Source organism: Petaurus breviceps, unplaced genomic scaffold (assembly GCF_028583685.1).
Source record: "Petaurus breviceps papuanus isolate PSGF00001 unplaced genomic scaffold, PetGlider_PUasm1.0 126, whole genome shotgun sequence".
Classification (NCBI taxonomy): Eukaryota; Metazoa; Chordata; class Mammalia; order Diprotodontia; family Petauridae; genus Petaurus; species Petaurus breviceps.
This window is the reverse complement of record NW_027185655.1, coordinates 36,901,940-36,929,045: the sequence shown is the minus strand read 5'-3', so window position 1 is coordinate 36,929,045 and position 27,106 is coordinate 36,901,940. Positions and strand designations below refer to the sequence as shown.

General features: G+C 39.1%; 1 protein-coding gene across 1 annotated transcript in view; it reads left to right on the top strand.

Annotated features, from left to right (window-relative positions):
- Positions 1 to 2,018: 2,018 nt before the first annotated feature.
- COL25A1 (collagen type XXV alpha 1 chain) overlaps positions 2,019 to 27,106 on the top strand; it is a 606,174-nt gene continuing 581,086 nt past the window's right edge. The window contains exons 1-2 of the mRNA XM_069100257.1: positions 2,019 to 3,214; positions 4,228 to 4,297. Of these exons, the coding sequence (XP_068956358.1) occupies positions 2,921 to 3,214; positions 4,228 to 4,297 (364 nt within the window). The 5' untranslated portion in view covers positions 2,019 to 2,920. The remainder of the gene's footprint in view (positions 3,215 to 4,227; positions 4,298 to 27,106) is intronic.

Sequence of the window (27,106 nt, the reverse complement as noted above, 5' to 3'; positions counted from 1 at the left end):
GGTCACCCCACCCTGCTCTGCTGACAGGACATTTCTTTAGGGAGATGAAGGGGAGTGTAGGCTTATTGAGTACTCTTTCTATATTATGTTAAGACTTTAGACCTAAACTTCCAGGGGTCTGATCTAGGACCAGCCAATGATTCACTCCCAAGATGTGAGATAATATTGGTATCTTGTCGTTATCCTAAAGCTAGGGTTACTGGTTCTAACAACCCACAAAGGAATCAAGACCTAAGCACCCTCAGCTTTTTCTTGTTTTTCTTTTGAGCAAATCCTATTATTTAATTTATAGGTATGTTACAATGGCTTTTAAAATTTGTTTTATAGTAAATTTTCTGGTTAACCTAAGTCAAGGTGGGATAAGCAAAAACAGGAAAAATGATATCTTGTCTCAAAGAAAGAGTCTCCTTTCCTCCAAGACACAGCTGGGCTTCCTCCAAGCACACAGATCTCAGAAAAACTTACTTCCCATTATACACTTCCTATTATGGGAAATCCTTTTCCAATTGATTAGATAGGGATTGAGAATGGTTTCTGCTAAATTGCATGTTGTTATTAAATTAATAAAATTCAATAAATTGTCCCCAGACTCTGTTCCTCTTCCTTCCCATGTTATTTTAATTTCTGGGGTCTTCCAGTCCTCACTTTCTCTTTCCTCCTAACTTATTATATCTTCTCTGTATGGCCAGCTGAATCCATTTACAGATGGGAAGCCAAGGGAAGTAAAGTGTTTTTTGGTGATTGAATTTATGAATACAAACTATGGAGTAAACAAATATAGGGAATTTCTTATGGGGTTGAGTGGTTATGGGGAAGGAGGTGAGGAGAAAAAGGAAGAGTAATAGAAGAAGCTTCTTCCCCTCCTTTTTCCGGGAAGAAGTGGGAGGGAGAATGTTGCCCCTTCCCCCCAGCCCCAAGTTTTCACCAGCTTTCAAGAATTCTTCCTCAAGATCATGAGAAGAGACAGGCAGAAAGACCAAGAGATCTCCTTTTCCAATTCACCCTTCCTAGGTCCTTATTTTTTTTTTTTTAATTCACAAAATAGTGAATCAGGAAAATGCATTAGCGCCATAGAGACAGCCAGGGATCAGGAAGAAGGTAATCAGCGTCTCCCACATAAAGGGGAAACCTGGTAGAGAATACAAATTATCAGGTTTTGCTTCCTTTATCAAAAGACCTTGGCTGAGGGGCAAACTGACTCCATGAATCCCTGAAATACTGACAATACGTCAGTTAGGGAGTCAGCATGATGGGGGGGAGGAAGAAGAGGAATGGGGGAGGAAGAAGCCAAAGAGCGAAAGAGGAGAAAACTGAGGAAGCGAAAGAGAAAAAGGGAAGGAAGAGAAGGTGGAAGGAGGAAGAATGGAGAGGAAGAAGAAATGGAGAGAAGAGAAAGGGGGAGGAGAAGGGAGAGGAAAAAAAGGAGGAGGAAGAGGTGGGAAACATCATTCCGACTTGAAAGTTAGAATGATGAGAGTTAGATCACTCTTAGACAACCGCTTTTCCTTCTGGAGATCATCACCTCATTTCTTCACTGTGATAAACAGATTGCTCCTATGCTGAATCTTAGAAGCCAAAGTTCCTGACATTCTCACTCAGTCCATTTCCTCCAGACCCCGTCTATTCCTTGCCTCCTTTTACTCTGTTTCCAGCCCTCAAGGGCACCTACTAAGAAAGTGAGAGCATTGGAGAGAGTGAGGGGGGATTTCTCTTTAGGGCAGGACTGCTCTCTTAAATTCTTCTCCAATCTGAACAGCCGCTTGGTATATTTGCATATATTATGCTAATACGCAGACCGCCTTCTTTCCGAATCCCCCCAGCTCCCGGGAGCTCTCTGTGGCTGGGGATGGGAAGTGGTGGTGGTGGTGGGGAGGGGGACGGCGGGTGCACCAGGCAAAGGTGAATAAATTATGCTAATGAAGTGGGGGTTCCGCTGCAGGGGGGGAGGGCGGGGGAGTGAGAGTTAGCGCTCCGCAGCAGCGGCCACTGCTGGGGTACGGTATAGAGAGAGTTTAGTGAAGGGGGGGCGTCCTGTGGTTCTAGCGCGCGCGCACACGCACACACAGGCGCACACACACACACACACACACACACACACATACACACACACTCTGAAGGATATTTAAGGCTCACACACGGGGAGCTGCAGATACAGTCGGGTAGCAGCTCCTTCAGTCTCACGACTAGCGTTCGTTTTTGGGGAGTCATTTCCCTTCTTTCCTTATCCACCCTCCTCTCCTTTTTGCTACCCTGATTTTATTTGACTTTTTTTTTGCATTTTCCTCCCCCCGCCCTTTCTTCTCCACTTTTTTTCTTTCTCCTTTTTTTGCCTTGAGCTGAATCAGCGTAGGAAAACACACAGCCCGGCGTGTGTTGAAAACAACAAAAAAAGCCAATTAATAATAAAAAATTGAGAAAAAGCCTCGCAACAGGTCGAGCTGGTCAATATCGGATGCGAGCTAGCGCCGGGTCTCTTTCGGGCACTCCTCACTCCCCAGGCGCCGGGACTCCTGCAGTCCCTGGTGGCCAGTTCCGCTGCTGGCCACTCTCGGGACACTGTGGCCAAGGGATACTTGGAGTGGACCAGGAGGTCCGGTGGGACTTGGTCTGCTTTAGAATTTTTCCTCCCGCCGCAGCCCCCTCCTGTCGGGGCTGAGGGTGCTTTTGGCTCACTGCTGGGTGGGGTGAGCTAGGAAGAGGATGCAGTTTCTGGGCTCTGAGACAATCTGAGCTAAGGACCATTTATTCTCCTCTCCCTGCCTCTGTGGTTCGGCAAACTAAACCTGCAAACTCGACTTGAACTTTGGCGGAACCCACCCTTTGCCCTTTTATTTTTTTCCTCTTTCTCTTATTTTCAAATTACTCGTGGAAGTCCGAGGGCCGGAGTGAAAAATCAGACGGACAAACCCCCCTCACCATCATGCTGGGGAAGAACCAAGTAGGGAAGGGAGGACCTGATGAGGCCGAGAAGCCCAGCTCCTCTGCGGGACAGCGCTGCCTTAGGACTTTGGCCCCTTGCTCCTTGCTGCCGGCGGTGGTGTCAGCGATGTGTGTGATTGCCTGCCTGTACCTGGGGGTGAAAACCAACGACCTACAGGCAAGGATCTCGGCCATCGAGGCAGCCAAAGGGGAACTTCCTTATCATCTCCTGCCGGCTTCCTTGGATCGACTGGAAACAATGATGCAAGAGAAAATGGAACGACTTTTGGCTCAGGTGTGGTGGAAGCCTTGGTGGTGCGGGGGTGTAACATCTTACGGGGTGTGCGCCTAGCTCCAGTTAGCATGTAGCATGTACGTGTGTGCGTTTGTCTAGACAGGACCTAGTCTAGAAATCCTAGTGTGTAACGTTATGTATATAAGTATCTGTGGTTCATTCAGTCACCGGAGCTAATGTATGCATGGGTAGGCGTGAGAGGGGAGTCAGAAAGTGCCCATGGTTGGCTCTTGCCTTTTGATTTAGTCATTCAGACTAAAATGCGTTTCTCTTCTCCCAGATATATGAGAGTTATTCCATTCAGAGATTATATCTGTACATTCCAATGGCAGTTCAGTCCAGGAAAGATTTAGGTGTTAACATGTTAATATTTCCTTTAAAAAAAGGAAATTTCCTCATAGTTAGATCATAAAATATGCCAAATGTCTTATGCTTAGTGCTCTTAAAGAAAAAACAAACAAACGTGTGTGTGTTTAAGGGTCCTAATACTGGGGAGTTTTATGGTTGCAGAAGCCTTTGAGTTGATATCTGAAAAAAACTTCTAGTTTATGGCTACTATAACTGAGGTTGGTTTCAGAACCTAGAGAGATTTTCTGGGACCTGTTTTCTGCAATAGAGAGAGTCTTAATCCTCAGCACTCTGCTGCTGAACACCTCAAAGTAGTGACCTCCAGATAGAAAATGCTGCCTGTTTCTTCATCATGTGTTTTTCACAGAGGACCGCAACATCTTGGTGCCAGGTTCTGTCTGTCGACTGCACATGCATGAGGTGGGGGGAGGGGGATAGGACCAATGTTATACAAGTCCAGAAGCCTTGATAACATTTCAATTGTCATTTTCTTTTTTTAGGGCTGGGTTACTGTTACCTCTTGACTGAAATCCAAGTACAGAAGTTAACAGTTATGCAGGCTATCAAATAGTGGCAAATCCCCCTTAAGCCCAATGGATGGCCAAATAATTCTATTCATAAAAGAACTGTTAAGCTATTGTTAATACCTCTTCTTTCCCCTACAGAGATCCTATGAGCATTTGGCTAAAGTAAGAATCGCCAGAGAATCACCTGTAGAGTGTAACTGCCCAGCAGGTAAAATGAAACTATTTAACAATCTTTTCTTTGTATCAGAAGATAAAAGAACACTCTCCTGTCTGTAAATGATAACAGTAATATTAATAATGATCAAGAATCCAGAACCAGTAGTTTAACCAAATGAATATGTCCTAGTCAAGAGAATCAAGCCGCAGGTATATTGTGTCCTATATCTATGTTCACTATGAGAAAGCAGAGGAGATAAAAATAATCTTCAAGGTAAATACAGGCAAGATGATGCATAAATATAAATTGAAAAATAGTCTTCAAGTGCATTAACTGGTTTGGGTGCCTATAGTGGAAATGAATTTTTTCAGATTCCTTATTTACCAAGCAGCTGAAGATAAATCAACACAGTTTTCTATTTCTTTCCCATTTTAGGTCACCTTCCCTCAGTTTCCACCCTACTTGTTTTTGTTGTTGTTAAGTACAATCATGACACAGGACTAAAATAAAGGTCTGTTTTGTGTCTTGTGGCTCCCCATTAAAAGCCATTGCTTTCCAGATGTATGGCTAAGAAGTGCTTTAGAGGTCGACATCATTCTCCTGTGACTTTCTGGTTTTCTGTGTCTGTAATCCTTTTGTTCCCTACACTTCTGTAGGAAGGTATCTAGGTTTAGTACAGTAGAAAGGTAGAAGGAATAATGAAGTAAGCAAATAGCAATCTTAAATGAAGTAACAATACAGAGTTAATTTGCAGTAGACTTCCTAGGCTATGAAGATATTTTTGGCCCTCTTAACTGCTTCATACACATGAATGTGGCCCTTGGGAAAATTCTAGTGGAGATCTACTGATGTAAACCATTCATGAGTCCTACAGGACTTGTTTTTTTCACCTTTAAAAGATGCATGCTAATGCATTCATTCATAAGCATTTCATTCTTCATCAGTCATGCAAAATTCAATCTTTCACACCTTCTAGAGTCTCTAGGGACCTTTGAGACTGATCACTTGTAGAGAGGGAAAAATTACTTCTTGAATTTTTCCATATTCTGAGTTACCCTCTTTCTCATGACTACTTGTTTTGATTTCTAAAAGCTGAAGTTTTTATCATATACTTTCTGATGTTTAATTCCATCATATTCTGGGGAAGTGATGTAAGGCACAGGCTTTAGAGCTGAAAAATTCCATTGGGATTCTAGTCCAGTATTCTTATTTTACAAGTGAGGAAACCAAGAGTGAGGAAAATTGAATGACTAACCAAAGGGCACACAGATTGTAAGGAAAAGATGCAGGATCAAAACTAAGTCCAAATCCAGTGGAATTTCCCATACACCATGATGATTCTTAAAATTTTATGGTTGTGTTTCTCAAATACTTCATTGACTAGGATGGGCATGGATCTGTCTCTAAAAACGAAGCCTTTCATTTGGAAGAGCTATATACTCTGAAAAACAAAGAGTTAAGATTGGACCTTTGTCAACCAATCAGTTATTTTATGTTGGGGGTAGACTTCAGAAGTCAGATATTCAAGGAAGGCACTTTCTTAGCACAGGGATTAATTCACAACAAACTCATCAGCCTAGAGGGATTACTGAAATTCCCGGTGACAGTTGGTATAGGACTTTACTGATCATACTACTTACAGTTCAGCTCTTTCTGTGTTTAGGAATCCTAGGAGCCATATAAAAATGTGTAGAACATTCCTGTAAGAATAAATAGTTTTATTAATTAGTTTTTTATGTGCAATAACAACATTTTAAAATTGAGGGCATGGCAATACCAGTTGCATCTTTGCTTTCTCCAAAACTCTCCATATTTCTCATGGCTTACTATTGAATGGATATTGAAGTCTAGGACATAATTCTAAAGATAGAAATATGTCAGGAAGGCTGTTCAGTTGAGTTTATATTATGTCATCCTGAGACAGCAAAGTGAGCAACTTTCTTCCTTAACATTTGTTAATTGAATAAATGAACTGCCACAGTACTTTTGATAAATGGTCATTCATTTTCTAGGAACAAGGACCTCAGCTTTCTTCTTTGTGCTTGTTATTCATGGCCAATTTTTGAAGCCTTGCTTCCTTGCTACCACTAGAGCTCCACATTACATCAGTTTTTACCTGAATATACTTGGGAGGCAAACATCTGGAACTATACATTGCAGTACATTGCATCAAACAGACTTAAGCTGTAAAATCAGAATGGGACCATTCTCTACCAAGTTAACCCCCCCCCCCAAAAAAAACCACAGCTAAACTTGGAATTCAAATTTAGACAGACAATGTGAATTTTCCCTTATAACTCATTGCTTATAAGAAATAAATGGCATTTTAGTATTGGTTAGATTTCTGGTTTCTGAGCTATTTTTTTCTACATTTTTTCCCATTGTGATGAAAATATAGGTATCTTCAACATAAAGATATTATGTTGAGAGGTCAACCAGGAAAACTAGTTGATATTAATTATGGTTAATAAGGAGTAGGATGGACAAAGAGGATTATAAAGGGGATGCAGTGCTTCCAAGATTGTTTGGATCTAACCCTGGTTTCCCACTGACTGGGTTATTATTCCCCAATTTTTCTCTGTTGGGCAGTATGATATGAGTTCCTGTCCTTAACCCAATAGCCAAAAAGGCTGAGCTATGGCCTGACAGAAACAGTTATTTTATTTATGTTCATTTGGAATTATTTTCGAAAGCCTTCAAGCCCAGCAGAATTTGTACAAGAGGGGCTGAGACAAATCTGACAGGTCTGCCAGGCTTAATTTGCAAACAAAACACACCAGAACAACAAACATTTATAGAACCTGCCCCAACTGAGGGTGTTGCTAGTTGGAATTTCCTTTCGAATGTATAGATGAAGGTTATGTCTTTGTGGATGTCAAAATTGTTCTCCTGAAGGATTTTGCCTAATTGGCAGCTAAACTACCTTTGGCCTTTTAGGTCAAGAATGAAATTGACTAGCTAGCAAGGCACATTTGGGGCTTGGTCATGAAATAGTGGTTCCCAAGAACTTTATAGTTGAGAGGTGTAAATCTGTCCCTCTTTCTAGACACCAAATATGATTTATAAAAAGGAGTAGCTTAACCATCTGACTTCTTTTCTCATTGACTTTCTTGAGCTCAGGAATAACTTCCCCTCCCCCCCCAAATGCTTGCTTTAAAAAAACAAAACCCTTACAAACTGAAGCTCTGTTTAGCAGAATGTTTGATTTAGCAGGAGCTGAGCCATGGAAAGGCAGTCGGCTTCCGTGGCTTGGCATCTGCAGAACTTAACCCTCATAGAAGAGTGCATATTGGCTCCTTGCTACAGCTGCAAGAATTCCTCTTCTGGACTTTTGCTCAGCATTCTCCAATGTCCTACATGAGGTATGCATTCACCAGGTGCACTGCCAGGAAGGCATTGCTGTGCCAGCTGATAAGGACCTCTGGCATCAGCAGGCTGGGAGCTAGCCAGCTGCCCAAACACCATTTGGAGCACGAGGCTTTCTGTGCTTTCCCTGGAAATAGCTCCATCACTGGTGTTTTTGCTTGTTCAGAGAAGCTAGGCAGGAGGGGCAGTGTGGTATAGTGAGTGGGATGTCCGGAAATCTGTATTGGAATTTTCATTCTACCGAGGACATTATGATTAATCACAGCCACAATTATTACTATATAACAAAAAGTAATTTCAATTCTCTGAGTCTCAGTTTCCTCATTTGTAAAATCAAGGAGCTGGGCTTGGTGATCTTTTTTCCCTTCCATCGGAGTGAGTCCTTAGAAATTATTGATGTTTTTTTTTAGAGAAAAATAATATATCCTTATTTATGAATTGTTGACATTGTTGTCTTAGTTCGTGATGAAGGGTAACTTGTTTTTTTATTTGAAATGAATAGTATAGCAATGGTCAGTCACTGAATTACTTTACCTTATTTGGCTACTCTGCTTTTTTTTGTGTGTGTGGGGCAGCATTTCATTGGTATAGGCAACATTTGTTTTCTCCCCCTCCCTCTTCCCTCTTCTCAATTCCCTCTCTAAGGGAGCTGGACAATTCTTCTACAGTTTATGAGCCTTAGAGTTACTAGGGGGATTGAGAAGTTAAATGACTTGTATAGAGTCATATAGCCAGCTTGTGTCATTGGCTGGACTTGAACTTAGACTTTCCTGACTTGAACCCAGCACTTGCAGATTTTGTGGGGCTATGTCCCTATCCATTAGAATTAATTCCTTAATGTAAATGGTCCTGGATTCCCCTTTTTATATGGAAGTGAAAATATCATATTCCACTATTTTTTCCCCTATCTCTTCTGATCAAAGATCTTAGTTCAAGTCCTAGAGTTGATTAAAATCAATAAACATTTCTTAAGCACCTACCCTACTGGGGTCTGATGAGACAATAATGCAAAATGATTGTATCTGCAGTCAGAGAGTTTATATTCTCTAGGCACTATGAAATTTTTTCTTTCTTTCTTTTTTCTTCCCTTCTTCCTTCCTTCCCCCAAGCCCTGGCTTTTCTACCCATTTTTTCCTGTTTCATAAAAACCCAAACAACAACAATAGAAGTTGAGATTGTTGACTTGGAGGAGGGTTTTAGCCCTGTGAGAATATAGTCAGTGATAACCTAGTGATTGTTTTGAATACATACGTATTTTGTTGAAGATGATTAACTGACTAATAGATTTGGATCTATAAGGGACCCCAAAAGGCAACTAGTCCACTACCTTATTTCAGAGATGAGGATACTGAAACCAGGGGTGCTGGGTACCTTGCTTAAGGTCATGTACGTAGTGAAGTCAACATTCATTAAGCATCTACTTACATTTTTGCTCGAATTTATTCATTCGATAAGCATTTATTATATGGCAGACACTATACCAAATCTGAGGCTTCACAGAAAAACAAAAACCAGCCCCTGCCTTCTAGGAGCTTCCAATGGGGAGATGACATGCAAACAAATGGATACAAACAAAATCTACGCCACAGTCACTGTTCTTTCTATAGACTTGTTCTGTGTCCCCACTGCAGAACAGCTTAGATGGCAAAGGTTATAGAACTCTGGGTTTGGAATCAGGCAGACTCATCTTCCTGACATCAAATCTGGCCTCAAACACCACTAGATGAATGATTTAACCCTGTGTGCCTCAGTTTCCTCATCTGTAAAGTGAGCTGGAGAAGGAAATGGCAAACCACTTTAGTATCTTGGCCAAGGAAACCACAAATGGGGTCATGAAGAGTTGGACCTGACTGAAAAAAGACTGAACATTATCAAATATCTCCACTGAGTGGAGTGAGTGGTACTTGCATTAGTTATGAGGAAGAGCTTTCTCTCAGGGACTTGTAGATGCTTGTTTCCTTGCTTTTTAAAAAATCGTAATGTAGATAACCATATGCTTGGAAGGGTTTAGAGGAAGTTTGGCCAAAGTTAGGAGGATTTACCAGATAACTTTCAAGGAACTTCTAATTCTAGGAAAACTACTATACATAGAGAGAGAATAATTTCATGTAATTGAGGGAAAACATTTAAGTGTAGTGAATCTGAGTGCTTTAGTTCCTTGTGGCTTACACTCCATAGCCCTTCCTCATTTTAGGGTTGAAAAAACATTACTTCTTAATTTTAAGGGTGTATATCCTCTCCATCATATGTGAAGAACCTTTAATAATCTTGCATTAAATATGTTTTTACTTTATCTTATAAAACTTGAGCTTCCCACAAACATGGTTTTCTACTTATGCCATACATTTTTTTTTTAACTAGCCACACAATGAATGGAAAGATTGTGTCAAGCAAGGGGGATATTAATGTTAAGATTTTCAGTTGTGTGATGGGTATGAAAAGCCAGAAACAGTTTGTTGAAAGAAAGCAAGTTAAAAATTCAGTAAATATTATTTAAATGACAATAACAGGCATTCCTTTCCTCTTGAAATCTGAATGCCCTATAACATTCCTGCTAAATTGCTTCTAACCTAACGAGCGTACCAGTTTTGGCATAACATTTTCAGCCAGTCCAGCAGTGACAGCTGGCAAAATGCCCTGTCACCCAGGGGAACCGGGACAAATTGCTTCTGAGCACTCTTTATTTTTCTTAGCTTCTTTTTCCTCTTTTCTGCTTCTTATTAGGGGCTTACTCCTTGAAACTCTATTTTCTCTTTGTTATCTTAGTAATTTTGTTATTCCATTAGGTGGGTCTCATTTAAGAGGGGAAAAGCAAACCTGTTTTAGTTTGTTGTTCTTTCTAGCTCATTTATAGAGCACATAGATGTAAAAGTGCTGTCCAGCCATTGGGCTGGCGACTGTGGCCGACCAAATGTGCTGAAATACCATGTTAACCATATTTGATCTCTAGATTTTCCCATTCATTTTGGGATGAATGGAGGTGTCCCCATCTTCTGTAGGATCTGGAAAATGAATAATCAATTCCATAGGGGATACTAGTGAGGAAAATCACATAGAAATGGTTATGTTTGATTGTCTAGAGGGGTGTTACCTCCCAAGGAGTACCCCCCACTGGATAAATATAAAGGTAATATTGATTCATATTTTCTTTAGTGGAAAACATCCAAAATGATTCTAAAGAAGTGTTTTTATTTTAACCTACCACTTAATAAACATGACCTCTGGTGGCTTGGATGATGGGGAGAGTGGGAAAACCATGGCTGACTTACTCTTAGCTGTGTGCTACAGCCTAGCAGGTGCCCACTGAACAGAGAAATATCACAGAAGCTTTCTAGGTGACAAAGTGAATTCAATTCTACACAGTTGTTTGCTTTTTTTCTGATACACAAGTTTCCCCCACCATCTGGATTAAAAAAAATTATTATTATTTTTTTGCTTTTTGGAGGGGGGAAGGTAGGGCAATTGGGGTTTAAGTGACTTGCCCAAGGTCACATGGCCAGATTCGAACTCAGGTCCTTCTGACTCCAGGGCCAGTGCTCTATTCACTGTGCCATCTAACTGACCCCCTGATTTGGATTTTTAAAAAGATTATGGCACAGTGAATTCTTAGATGAGGATGGCTGTTATCTTGATCAGAATTGGTTCAGGAACACAAGATTTTCTTTAACTGACTTTTAATTAGCAAGATTTTGATTTGCATTTTAAAAATAGGAAAATAGAAAAAAGAGTAAAATACACAGAGAGATGGAAATCCCTGAAGGATTAAAATAGAATGTTTTTTATATTACTTCCAAATGAATGGTTGGTCTATGAGATAGATGTGTGTGTATATACACACATATACACAAGATACATATGTGTATGTTATGTAAATATGCACTTACCTATGTCCATATGTATCATATACATAATAATATACTTATAGGGGCAGCCAGGTAGCACAGCGAGTAAGAGCACCGGCTCCAGTGTCGGGATGACCTGGATCAAATCGGGCTCAGATACTCAGCACCACACCCAGAAATAACTGGCCGTGTAACCTTGAGCAAGTTACTTAACCCCGATTGCTTTAAAAAATATATACTTATTATGTATGTATAGAATCTGCCTTGTATGATAGACATGTATTTCTATGTACGTGTACACATTAAAGTAATTCAAAGGGTAAGGCTTGTTGAGTGACTGCCACCAGGTGGCAGACACCTTCCTTTTCACCAGCTTTCAGCTTTGGTCTTTCAACCGTGACCATAAGGCAGAGAACTGTGCTTCTTTCAGAATAGCAAAACTGCTTTTTTTGTTTTTGTTTTTTTGTCACTGACCTATTCAATAAACTACATGGCTCCCTAGATTCCTGGATTAAACAAAAAATATTCTGACAGTTTTTGTTTATTAAAAAAAATCATTTATTTTTAGTATTCTTAAAATTTTTTTTTTGCCTTCCAAATTCTCTCCATCCTTCCATCTTTTCCCTACCCATTGTGAAAGCAAGCAATATGCTATCAATTATACATGTCAAATCATGCAAAGCATATTTCTCTATTACCCATGTCACAAAAAACACCCAAGAAAAAGAAAAAAATTATACTTTAATTTGCATTCAAAGTCCATCAGTTCTCTCTCTGGAGATGGGTAGCATCTTTCATCATGAGTCTTTCAGAATTGTTTTGATAGTATTGTATTGATCAGAGCAGGCATGTCTTTCCCAGTTGATCATTGTTACAATATTGCTATCTCTGTGCATAATGATCTGGTCCTGCTCACTTTCCTCCATGTCAGTTCATTTAGGTCTTCCCAGGTTTTTCTGAAACCATCGTCTCCCTCATTTCTTATAGCATAATACTATTCCATTACAATCATATACTACAACTTGTTCAGTCATTCCCACTCGTCAGATGTCCCCTCAATTCCCAATCCTTTGCCGCTACAAAAAGAACCGCTATAAATGTTTTTTGTACACATAGGTCCTTTTCCTTTTCCTCTGATCTCTTTGGGATACAGATATAGTAGTGCTATTGCTGGGTCAAAGATAGTGCACAATTCGATAGTATTTTTGGCATAGTTCCAAGCTATCCTCCAGAATAGTTGGACCATTTCTCCATTCCACCAATAGTGCATTTGTCCACACCCCCTCCAGAATTTGTCATTTTCTTTCTGTCATATTAGCCAATCTGATAGGTACAAAGCGGTCACAACGAATACTCTTCTTGTTGGCTCTCTTCTGGTTTCTTTATCCCTTCCTATTCATACATCTATAAAATTCTGTCTGAATGCTTTGTGTGTTAGTTAGAAAGATGAACTAGAAAGAGAGGGATCAGGTGGTCACATTTTCCCCAACCACTTCCCCATCTTTACATCCCTTCCTCTTCCTCAAGCCTGGCATGTGGTGCTTTTGAAATATTATAGCACTTTCCATCTGCCTATGAAGACCCCAACCCTTTCGTATTCTAGTGGAAGGGCTTCACCAGCTTCTGGGAACCAAAGAATTGATCACCTAGTAGCCAATCCTCTGGTGACAAGGGTCACCGCACTCAGACAGGCTGGTCCTCAGCACCTTGATGCTAGACATCCTCTTGGAGCCTTCAAGACTCAGTTTAATCCTCTAGAATTAGCTGTGTCCTGGCACATACTGCAAAAATGCCAGGCTCAAATAGAATAACTTTTAGGTAGCTTAAAGTTATTTTTTTTTCATTTACTATCTATTTGAGAATCACAGAATATTTGAGCTCAGAGGTGGGAAACCTGATAGTTAGCTAGTATACTTCCCTCATCCTGCAGAGGAAAAAGCTGAGACCCAGACTGGTGAAATAATTAGCCCAAGGTCACAAAACTAAAAAATGGCTGATCCTGAACTTCAGCTGAGATGTTGAGGGTCCATTCCTTTCTGCAACATTGCCTTACATTTATCACATTGTTCTTCAGCCTGTAAATTCACAGGAAGGAATTCTAGACTGCCATGAAATAGCATAAAAACTTTCCCTACTTGATTTTTTTTTTTTGCCTGCCTGGAGCATTTATGTTCTCAGTCTCCAGAGTAATTTTCAACATGCAGACATGTAATTTTCTCACAGTCCTTTGCTTTCCACCGTTATTTCTCTTGAACTCTCCATTCCAACCTTAGTTTCTATAGGACATGAAAGTCAAAGTACATAACCCCCAGTATCTGGTTCATTTTCTCTGTCTGACAGCCATTCACCCAAGAAATATTTCCTAAGTGTGTAACTGTCTGCCAGGTGCTCTAGGAAGCATTGGAAATAAAAAGAGAGGTGAAAACAATTCTTGCTCTCAAAGAATATACATTCCAAAATAAGAGCATCACCACTAGGAAATGGTTGAGGTTTTGTGAATGTACCGTCATGCAAGAGAGAATGGTTTGGGAATACAGATCTACCAGTCTAACTTAGCAGTCTCTCTAGGGTAGCGCCTAGTACGGTGACCTACCCATACTATGCATTCAATGAATGCTTGTTGATAATAATGCTGTTGAACATATGACTGGACAGGCTTGTTGAAGAGTTTTCAGGGAGTACTATCTCCCTATAGACATCACATTTCTATTTATTCTTCCATTTAAAAATTTCTTGTTGAAATCCCATCATTTGACTCAAGGTAAAAAATTGCTGACATACATTGCCATAGACAAATAGAAACTATCATCACATAACTGATTCCCAGAACAATGAAAATAGATGTCTTCTCCTGGTGCATTATAAGAAGGAATAATGGACAAATTAATTATTTAAATTAAAATTCTTCAGAAGTGATTATTAACAAGGCATCATGTCTTTATTGGGTCACAGCTAAGCAGTGAAAAAGATCTTAAGGATTCTAATTAAAATACTTCAGAAGTGATTATTAATAGGGTATCATCTCTTTATCAGCCATGGTTAAATCATGGAAGAGGAGATGAATGACAGTGAAAAGAATTCTGGGCAAATTTTTTGCATGATCAAAGAATTTCACTTTAGAAAACATTTTTTTATTGCTTTGTAAGCTTAATATGAGTCAACAATATGATGTGGTGCATCCCCAGCCTCCCCCCCCCAAAAAAAAAGACAAAAGCCAATGTGTTCTTAGGCTGCATTGAGAAACATAGTTTCCAGCACTGGAAGGTATTCTCTAACTCTCACCTCTCACCTACTGTGTTTTGCTCTGGGCACCATTTTTAGGGAGGACACTTATTTGATAGAAAACATTTTGAGGAGGTGAAGGCCACCTTTAATCAGTTCTGAACTTGTTAAGCTTAGAAAAGAGAAGATTTATGGGGGACATGACATCTACCTTGAAATATTTGAAGGATGGGTAAAGCATCAGGCTAGTTGTGCTTAGTTCTATAAGGCAGAAGTAGTGGATGGAAGTTATAGAGAGATTTAGGCACGATATAAGAAACAACTTCCTAGCAATTAGGGCTGCCCAAAAGGAGAACAGGCTGCTTTGGGAGGTGTTGAGATCTTGGGGAGGTTTTCAAGTCTTGATGGTCACTTGTGAGGGCTGCTGGAGAAGGGAATTCCTGTATAGTTCTGAGTTAGACTAGCTGGCCTCTGAGGGCCCTTCCCACTCTGACATTTAATGATTTTGTGAATGATGCCAAGAGGTAGTTTGTTGTTGGTTTAGTCATTTCAGTTCTGTTTGACTCTTCATGACCCTATTTGGGAGTTTCTTGGCAAAGATACTGGAGTGGTTTGCCATTTCCTTCTCCAGCCCACTTTACAGATGAGGACATTGAGGCAAACAGGGTTAAGTGACTTGTCCCAGCTAGTAAATGTCTGAGGCTGGATTTGAACTCACAAGAAGATGAAGTTTCCTAATTCCAGGCCTGGTGTTCTATCCACTGTACCACCTAATTAGCTTTCCCTTTTATTCCTCGGAGATTCATTCTATCAGCCCATCCCCTTTTATAGAGCTGCCTTAAAAAAATGGTTCCTAACTATTTTCAAATCAATACTGTTCTTTATTTTAATGGCAATTTTCAGCCTGTATTTCAGCTTTCTCCTTTAGCTGTTCCCCTTTTCTTCAATTCCACTTTCTACGTGAGGAAGTTGATTGATGTTGCTGCAGTATGACCAATGATGCAGCAATCTGTCGTCACTTTTGGGTGCTTGCTTCTGAGCACTGATTTTTGTATGGTGGAATGGTGCCATTGGCTCAATCGATAGTAAATACTCTTTTCTTTACAGTTTACTGTTGAAACCATTCTTTCTCTGAAAAGGTACAGTCTATGTGAAAAACTGGGCTGTTGAAAGGAAGTCCATGTTTTCTGTGTTTGTGAAAAATGGTTGAAAGGAATTAGAGAAAGGCACAGGAAAGCATTGATTTTACATGTCTTTAAAGAGCAAAAGGAAAAATATTTATCTTTTCCCTTTTCAGATGTTTGGCTAAGGTGAATGAAATACATACAAAGAGTCATGGGATCAAGTGAAATGCATGCTGGAATCAGACCGTAACAAGATGCTTCTGAAGGAGATAAGAAAGACTATCTTGTAACTCCCTTCAGAGTGAACTTATATTATTATCTATCAGGTTCTTTGCTGTAATCACCAGCTAGTTGTGGGAAGTCCCTTGGCAGAGGTGATAGCATAGCTACCTTAAATTGCCAGTTAGGCAACAGAATCATACAAAGACATGGTGACGGTGTACAATTATTGACCTTTACCAAGTGTCCATATTTTCCTTTGAAATATAGAATAAATGCTACCCACACTTGAGTTATTGACTCTTTAGGGACTTCAGGAAGAAAGTTCTTTTCCTTTCAATTTTCTTTTCATTTTACTTAAATTTCCTATAATTAAAAAAATTAAACCTTTTATGTTGATTTCTGAAAATCTTATAGATGCAGGATAGCTTTTCCATTAGCATGAAGATCTTGACTAAAAGCTCGCTAATTATTACTCAGTGTTATATGAAAGCTTAGCACAGAGCCTGGTGCTTTATAAATGTTTATTGACTATTGACATAAGGGATCATCAAGGTGGTGCATTGGATAGAGGGTCAGGGCTTGGGGTCAGGAAGATTCATCTTCCTAAGTTCAGATCTAGCTTCAGACACTTACTAGTATGTGAACTTAACTCTGTTTGCCTCAGTTTCCTCATCTGTAAAATAAACTGGAAAAGGGAATGGCAAAACAGTCTAGGATCTTTGTCAAGAAAACTCCAAATGAGGAGACAGACAAAACTAAAAAGACTGTACAACAGCTTGGCATGGGAATTCTAACTAATGGATAGATTTTGACATAGAGAGATTATATCTATGGGGGAAATAATTCTAATTTAATAAAAATAATAATAGCACACATTTATATAGTTAAGTAGAATATTGGAATGAGTGCTCAATTTGGAGTGACAGGACCTCAACTCATATTCCAAGACCTCTATTACTTAATACTTGTATGAACTTGAGCAAATTATTTTTCTTTGCTTGGTCTCAGTTTCCTCATTTGTTAATGAAGGGGATAGAACTTGATGACTGGCAAAGTCTCTTATAAAGCTTTAGCTCTCGTGGATGATGCTAGAAGCATTGTCTTCACAGCCACCTGGGTGATGGGCGATGAAACAGTATTTTCCTCCATTTTACAGAGGAGGAAATAAAATTCCAGCTAAGTTAAATTTTTTTTTTTTGCCTTTTTTTGGAGGGCTATTGGAGTTAAGTGATTTGCCCAAGGTCACATGGCTAGCTTTTGTGTTAGGTGTCTATGGCCAAATTTGAACTCAGGTACTCCTGACTCCAGGGTCAGTGTTCTACTTACTGTGCTACCTAGCCACCCCCAGATAAGTTAAATTGGAGATTAAATGTTGGAATCAGGACTTTGAAACTTCAAGTTCAACTTTTTTTAAATAATACTTCTCAATCTCTCTCTAAAATTTCTCTTCCATACAAAGATATTTGGTGTTTTTTGAACAGTTTCTTTTAAGAGTACTTTCTGAACATAGTGTTTAGTTTTTCTAAGTCTGTATGAGGAATGAGGCCTATGGGGTACAATCCAAGTTAAATGTTTAGAATGGCCATGAAAAGTGCATTTACTTTTACTGTTGAAAATACATGGGATTGACATGGTTTTTTATGTTAAACTTGAAACATACCAATAAGATAATTAAGGTGCTTCTAATGTCCTGCATCTGTTGAGTCTTAGCTATTATTTTAAGTGCTACTTCTTAAATATGTTGGTCACTGATCATTTGAGCTTCGAATTGTGGGTCAAAATGCCAGTCTTAAAGAATGGAACCATAAATGTTTTGGTCAGATGTTCAATTAGCAATCAGGGCAGTTGCCACAGGAAAAATTCAGGGAGGTGACAAAGGAATAAAGAAGGGATATAAAGGGAGCATGGGTCAGAGGTTTTCTACCCTTCCATTTCAGATGTCTCTGAATGACGCTTACTGCAAAACCCTTGTTGACATTTGGATCCTGATGATGCAATATGAACGTCATAATTTAGAGAACAAGTGAAGGGTTTAGTATTGACTTTTCTTTGTCTCGGCTGATAATAAGAGTTGATTTTGGACTAAAGAGTAGATCTAGATCATAGTTAACAAATCATGGCCACACACCTGTGGCACACAGCCAGACTAAAATATAATTGGGAAATATTTAACAAAATACATAAAAATATAATAAAACATAAATAATACTACCTTTTAAAGCTAAGTCAATATGCAATGTACAGAGGTACTTATGTACAGTTTGGTAGCCCCTGTTTCTATTTTCTATTGATATCTCTGTTCTTGATGACTCAGTATTCTTTTTCCTCATCCTGAATTTGCTCATGTAACTAAAAAATGTTAGACACATCACTGGTTACGGTACGTAAATGTATTTGTCCAAATCCCTATAATTTTAGAGGAAATTGCTCAATTTAAGAACAACCCACACACTTCTCTGCCCACTTCAAATAAATAGTTACTTCAGAGGCAAAACCATAGTGAATACACACACACACACACACACACACAGAGCAATTGGAAGTAGAAGCAATGAAGATTTCCTTATATTAAAAAAACAATATTGCACTCAGTGCATAGACATTTGTTGAGTATTTGCAAATATGATTAGCACTGTGTTGCACATAGTGGCCACTAGGTGGGGTAGTGGATAGAAGGCTGGACTCCGAGGCAGGAAGATGTGAATTCAAATCCCACCTCAGACACTTACCAGCTATGTGGTCTTGGACAAGTCACTTAACCTCTCTCAGACTTAGTTTCCTCATACTTAAAATAGTGATGCTAATAATGATTACCTACCTTACAGAATTGTTGCAAGGATCAAATTAGGTAACATATGTAAAGCATTTTGCAGACCTTAAAGCATTATATAACTGCTAGTTATGTATTATGATTAGAATTATACAATATTATATAATTAGAATTATGGATATATATTGCTATATATATACATATACACAGAAGTCTTCTGAAGTTTTAAATTTTAATAGCTTAAAACGTATATATTTTAATGTAGATTTACAGGATATATAATGTATATAATTATATATTGTAAATATATAATGTATACAATTATTCAGTATAAATCTATAATATATAATCATGTATCATAAATATATGTGTATACATGTATACAATTATAAATATAATGTATACAATTATGTCATAAATATATAAAATAACTACATATTTATAAATATATTTACATGCTATATAATACATAGTTATATATTATAAATATATTTCTATGCTATATAACAGTTATATATTATAAATATATTAAATAGTGATATAGAATATATTTATAAATACATTCATATGCCATATTATATATAATTATAATATTATAAATACATTTATATGTAAAGTAGTTATATATGTATTTTAGGAATACATATATGTGTTCCTTTCATAGGAACTAAGGAGTATTATATATGTATTAACATGTTCACCATATATGAAAAAGTTGGTAAATTTAGTTTAAGGATAAAAAGTTACATTTATTATATACATACTGTTTGCATTTCTATAGTAGTTGAAGGTTTGTAGAATGCTTTCCTTACATTATCCCAGCAAATTAGGTCATTGCTTTTCACTTGTTTCAGTCCTGTCTGACTTACTTCAGAGGCAAAACCCATAATGACCAAACACACTGTAACAATAATGCAATATTCACAACACCCACAGGGGTAATGAATATGCTGGTATAGGTGTGAACACAAAATGCAACAGACTCTCTACATGGAGGGAGGAACCAAAGCCTTTATTCAAATACCAGAAAACCAAGTCCCAAAACCAGAAAGAAAGCCAGAGTCATTACAGTAGTCACGAAGCCCAAGTCTTCACAACAGAACAGGCTCCCTCAAGCAGGGATCCTCCTGTCTCACTCACAGTAGCTCCTCAGCCTGGTTTTTGGAAGTTCTCAGCAGAAATTCCCAAAGGAAAGGTCTCAGCAGAAGCTCCAGCCTCCAGATGTTTATCCCAGGAAATTCTGCCATTCCAAGCTGGCACTTTTCCTTATATATGCCTTAGCTCCTCCCTGTTCTGCCTCTTCCTGTTACATCAGCAACTTCCTCCCAAGGTGTTAACTACTTCTGTGTTAATTAAATAGCTTAAATAAAGTGTTACCTTGAAACAAGGTGCTAAGTACCTGCTTACTTGCCAATGCAAAGTGGCATGGGAGATCTGCAGATTCCATTAACATTACACACACACACACACACACACACACACACACTCACACAGAAAGAGAGGCTGGAAGTAGAAGCAATGAAGATTTGCCTATATTAAAAAAATAATGTCATACTCAGTACATAAGACATTTGTTGAGTCTGGGACTGAACAGGGACTTTTTTTTTTGACAGAGATCCTGGAGAGGTTTGCCATTTCCTTTTCCAGCTCATTTTACAGATGAGGAAACCGAGGCAAATAGGGTAAAGTGACTTGCCCAGGGTCACACAGCTAGCAAGTGTCTGAGGCCAGATTTCAATTCAAGAAAATGAATCTTCCTGACTCTAGGCCTGGCGTTCTACATAGCTTCCCTAATTTAGGTCATACTAATTATTCTCATTTTAGAGGGGAGGATCTGAAGGTGGGAGAATTTCTGACTTACCTAAAGGGTCAGAATTAGAGTTTGAACCCAGCTCTCTTCACACCGACCCTGTGTTCTTTCAGATACACAATACCAGCTCTTTGGTATGCTTTAGCTCCCCAACAAAATTCTAAGTTCTTTGTGATGAGGTATAATGGAAAGGAGCAAGCAAAAATTTCAGAAAGAGCTCCCTTAATCTTTGTTAAATGTATAATAGAGAGCCCCTCACTCTTCATTCAGGAAGCAGCAGCCTTTAAAGGGGACAAAGGAGTCAAGAGGCAAGAAAGGGTTCTTTGTTTTCCTTGTTCTGGTCCTGGCTTTTGCTATTGATTTATTTGTACTTTCTCCACCCTGACCAGAGCTCTGTGAGTAATTAACCTTGAGTCAGTGAAGATTATCTGTGATTCATTTAGAAGGTTTAGATGAATTAGCAATTAGCTGGCACAGTGGTTAGAGTGCTGAGTCTGGAGTCAGGAAGAAGCTTCAGATATTTACTAGCTCTGTGACCCTGGACAAGTCACTTTACCTTTGCCTGCCTTGGTTTCTTCGTCTGTGAAGTGGGAGTAAAATTAGCACCTACTTCCAAGGGTTGTAGTGAGGCTCAGAGGAGATATTTGTAAAGTATTTGCAGGCTATAGTAGCCAAATGTTAGTCACTTTGTACAAATGCAATGTTTTGTGGACCCTTGCAAATATATTTGCAAATATATAGTTGGATTCTTAGGGCATCTTTATTCCTTGGGCCCCTAAATCGTGTCAGTTGGTGCTATGTAGGGGTGTCATTTGATTTAGCAGCCAAGTAAGCTGATAGAACCTCAGGGGCATATATTAATAATTCACCACCTTCCTGGACAGACTTTACTAAAGTAAAGCAAAGTCAATGTTTAAAAATAACACTTGGGGGTGGCTAGGTGGCACAGTGAATAGTGCACTGGCCCTGGAGTCAGGAGGACCTGAGTCTAGCACAAAAAACTAGCCGTGTTACCTTGGGCAAGTCACTTAACCCCAACTGCCCTACCTTCCCCCCTCCAAAAAGCAAAAAAAAAAAAAAAACTTTTTTTCCTTCCTAAGACTAGACTTATAGAAAGGTGAAAAAAACTTTGGATCAGCAGCAGTATATTTTCTTCTTCAAAAACTGCAGTTATGGTGATTGATCATTCTAACTCTTTTTATCATTTCCAAAACTCCTATGTGGAATATACGTGTCTGTTTTGTGTGAAAACTTTTTATTACAAAGTAAGATTTCTCTTGGGCTTGGACTGATTTTTTTAAAGACCTATCATGGGTGTTCACGCTAAACTGTATAGCTATATTATATGTCACTGGCCTTAGAGTCAGAATGACCTGGGTTCAAGTCCTGCCTCTGACACTTACTGACTGTCACCCTGAGCAAGTCACTAAAATTCTTAGTGCTATAAACAGTTCTTTGAGCCTATAAGTTGTAGCCAGTTGCCTAGCATTTATTAAGTCCCTAATGTGTGTGCCAGTCACTTTGTTAAGCACTGGGGATTCCAAGAAAGGCAAAAACCAGTCATTGATTTCAAAGAGCTCCTGATATAATGAAATAGCTCAAAAGAGGGGCTAAATTGCATTGGCAGAGTTTCCTTATCAGGAGTTCCCTATAACAAAATCACAATTCTGATGAGAAAAAATTATGTCTAATTTTTATCCCTGATTTTAAAAAATCATGTGTTGTAAATATCGTCAGTTCGAAGGAGAGGCTCCTTTGGAGGAATTAACCTTCCATAGCCTAAGCACTAGCAAAGTCAGTTCCATTAAAGGTAAAGGCAAGCAGTCATTCATTAGAACTCATAAAATGCCTACTATGTACCTTTGTGCCATTCCTTGTGGTAGGTGCTGGGGAAAGAAAGATTAAATCAAATGGTCTCTTCCTTCAGGGAACTTACATTATCATAGGAAGCAATGTATAAACATACAAATAAATGCCACGCGTTCTGGTAGAAGTCTGTTATGCATACATTTCAGGAAATTGTGATCCTTTTGGTGAGTTCAATGCCTCTTTCTCTGAAAGACCATTATGAATGACCTTGGTAGTGAACATAAATGTTAAAATTCCCTCATAAGAAGATGTAACATGGAATTAAATGCAATTTTTAATTGCACTGGCTTTGCGATGATGCATGAATTTTTTTTTCCTTTTTGGAGGGCAATTGGGGTTGTGACTTGCCCAAGGTCACATTACTAGTTAAGTGTTAAGTGTCTGAGACTGGAGTAAGGTCCTCCTTACTCCAAGGCTGGTTCTCTATTCACTTCGACACCTAGCTGTCCCTGATTGTGCATGAATTTTGTGACTGAAAAAAGTGATTTTTTGGAATAAATGAGTTCTACCCCCATACTGAATATTTTCCTTCTGCATACATATCTATGTGTAGTTAAAATACATACAGATATGTATACAACAGCATGTATACACACTTACAGGCCTGTGTGTATACCCAAATATATTCATACACAACAAAAATGTTGAGCTCATAAATGAGGTTTGTTCCATAATCCAGTAACTGTTGTTCAAAGAACCCTAGGATCGTAAGATTTCAAAGTTTGAAGGTAGCTCAGAGATTGTCTAGTCCCAGTACTACATAAAAAGGGATTACCTCTATAATATCCTTGACAATGGCTAATTCAGCTTCTGCTTAAAATAATTAAGTGATGGGAACTCAGTACCTCTAAAGAGTCTTTTCTACTCTTGCATTGTTAGGAAGTTTTCTGGGATTGAAACTTTTCTCTGTACAATTTCCAGCTGTGTGATCATGTCACCTAGGGAGCCCTTTGCTTTGTAAAAGGCCTCTGGTCTAATCTCAACTGGACTGAATTCAACAGGAGGGGAAGACTGATTCAAAGTAAGGGGTGAAAAATACTCTTTGGTTCATTATGCCCCTACAGGGGAGCCTTGGGGAAAATCTCTTAAATGAAGCTTAGGTATGGCTTCAGTCTAAGGACTCCCCCAAAGACATGAACACATAACACTCTTAGAAAAGTTATTTGATGTAGAAAATAGTAGACAGGTTGCTCAGTAAACATTCATTAAGTGCCTGATATATGTCAGACATTATGCTGAGCACTAGGGATACAAAAAGAGGCAAGGAGACAGATCCTGCCTTTAAGGAGCTTACAGTCTAATGGGTAACATATAGAACAGCTGTTTATTTCCTTACTACAAAAGAAATGCTTAAGACGCTGAAAGCTCATAATGACACATTGACAGGTGCTTGAAATAATAAAGAGTAAGCCATCACAAAAAAGTCACTGAAGCCCTAAATAAATGCAGAGGGCAAATGAGGCATTCAGAGGACTTGGAGACACTCATCACTTCTATTATGTTCTCTCCTGAGTTAAGGACTCCAGGAAGCTTGTGGGAGTGCTGACCATTTTCATTACACTAACTCTGCCCAATAACTCACTCAAGGTGATATCTTCTGACCAGTATGGTATGCATAGTTTATCTTCCTGGTCATTTTTTTCCCCTGAGAGAGAATGGTGGACATCTCAATGATTTCAAAGCTCTTGAACCGCTAAAGTAACTGACAGGACTAGAAGTATACATCTCAGGATTGATTTCTGCTCAGGGGAAGAAAATAGAGTCTGAGAATCATCTGGGCAGGCACATGTACTCATTATGTGAAGATGTTACAGATGCTGCTAGTGAGGGGAGAGGAAGCAGAGATCCCATGGTCCTTGCTTACTCTCTGTTGGGAGTTTGGGGGACACAGCAGATTCCCAAATGAAACACTCAATTGGAGGAGAGAGAGGGGTTGAGAATTTGGCCTCTCCTTTAAGCCTGAGTCCACAGCTCTTTCTGATTTAGTCACTGGGACTCTGGCACAGGATATGGATACCAAAGAACCAACTGAGAGCCTTTGGCTTTGTATGCTCCTTAGCAAGAGGCTGGAGCGCCCATGTCACTGGAAGTAGCCTGAGCAGAGGACCCACCAGAATACCCCAATTTAGGAGACCAGGAGGGGCCTCCGTGATTCCTACCGTTGCTTTCTGGGGTCAAGCAAAAACAAGTCCATGATCAATAATCAATCAGCCAACATTTATTAACCACTTACTATATGCCAGGAACTGGGTGATGTCATATTTACTTTTGTTGTTCCTTGAGCAGTGATCAGGTGACCTAAGAAGGAAGGATCATGAATTAAGAGCTAGAAGGGCTTTTAGAGAGGATATTCTTTGGTCTCATTTTACAGAATCACAGACTTAAGATCAGAAAGGTATGGGGCTTGTCTCATAGGAAACATGTCGCAAAACTCAGATTGGAGCCCACATCTTCTGACTTCCTATCTAGTGCTTTTCCACCTCCTGAATCTGAGGTCTCACCTTTGCTGACCTTGTAACACAGGCCATCTCTGCCCCAGTCCTGTGCCTGGTGGTGTGCCCTGGTTTGAGACCTCCAGCAGCTTGCCCTACAGCCCACTGGGTGAAACTCTCGCCAGGGGTAGGGACCACACAAGAAAATAGAAACACAGACCCAATAGCAAAGCCATCCAGATAACCAGACTCCCTAGAGTTAGAGAGAATGCCCTGTCATGCACAGGTCTCCCTTGGCTCTTTCTTCTCACCGCCTCAGCCCGGAAGCCCAAGTTAATTTGTTTTATCCAAGTTGCTCTGGGCAGCCTCAGCTGGGGGAGGGAGGGGTGGAAAATGCTGGTGTGCGTATCAGGGTTATTGGCAACAGCTGGTGTCTTCCTGCTCCACAATTCAGTTGCTCAGACTTCTTACACATGACAACCCTTCAAAAAACTTTATGGAAGCTTTTATGCTTTCCCTTAATCTTCTCTTTTCCAGGGGAAACATCCCTAGACCCTTTGACCGATGTTTCTAAGACATAATTTTCAAGTGTCTTACCCTTCTGCTCACCCACTTCTGGAAATGATCCAAGTCATTCCTAAAATATGATGCTGAACACAGTATTCCATGCACAGTCTCACCAGGGCAGAGTACTGTTATATTTTAAGCTCTCTTGTTTTGAAAACTAGGATTCTGTTAATATAGCCTAAAATCACATTAACTCTCTTGGCTATCATATCACATCTATTGTTTCTTTTGCAGCTCGAAGTCTATTAAAATCCTAAGTTCTTTTTCCTATGAAATTTTGCCTAGCTACTTATCTCCTATTCTCTAATTATATAGTTGTTTTTTGGGGAGCATGTGTCGGACTTGACACATACTCTGATTTTATTTCATTTTAGATTTTTATCCTTTGCAAACCTTTTAGGATCCTGGTTATGTCATCTCGAGTGTTAGTTATCACATTCAACTCTGTGTGTGATCTGCAAATCTGAAAAAGGTCATCTATGCCTTTTTCTTAGACTTTCACACACACACACACACACACACACACACACACACACACACAGAGTTTCACAGAACAAGGCCAAGGATAGAGGCATATGTCATTCTTCTGGAGACACCCCTCTGGATTAACACCAATCCAAGATTTACTAGTCTTTGAAGTTACTTAGTTCAAATAATTCTGAATGTACATAACCACTCCTATTCAGCCCACATCACTCCATCTTGTCCACAAGAATTGCATGAGAGATTTTGCCACATAACCTGTATCAATGACTTTTTTTTTCTGATCTGTCACTCAAGAAGCCCTATCAGAAAAGAAAAGTAGTTAACCTGACTATTTTGTGCTAGACACAGAGTTCTAGAATTTTTCCAGGAATTGAAGTCAAGCTTAATGACCAATAGTTTGAAGGATACTTTTTGAAAATAAATATTTTTCACAGATTGCCCACCCTGGCTTAGTGATTCTATTGTACGTTTTCTGTTCTTTAGCAAATACTTTATCTGGGTTTGGGGACTGGAACTTACAAGTTCAAGGGAAAGCATGTCAGTGTTCCCTTTTACCATATCTACATTTATTTTGGGTTTTTATTCTCTGCTGACTTTTTTTATTTTGTACTTTTCAATTCTGAAGATTGTTCTCCTTGGTAGAAAAAAAAGAAACACAGCAAGAGCTGAGTTATCATTTTTGCTTTCAGTCTATTCCATTTCCACCAGACCTCAGTCCTTTAATCTTTAATCTTTTTGTTTCTTTCAGCAGAGCTTAAACATGCTTTTTGTTGTTTTTTTTTTATCATCCATCCCAAGTCTTTACTTATTCTGGGCTTTAGCATTCCCTCCAAAACTCTGCACAGACTGTGCCACACTTTTGGTATTCTTTCACAATCACCTGTCCTTGCCTCCATGTTCAGTATGTATGTTATGAAATCTAATCTGGTCAGAGAGCTCCCTTTGCAGCCACATTGCCCTCTTTACTTAATTTCTCCTTGCCTTTTTCAGTATAATATTTGAATTTTTATTTTCAGAATTTCATTTTTGATAGTATCCCATTCCTCTTGAATTGACTTCCTCTAATGAATAATGGTAGCTAGTATTTACATAGCACTTTAAAGTTTGCAAAGAATTTCACAATATTATCCCATTTTATCCTTATAACAGC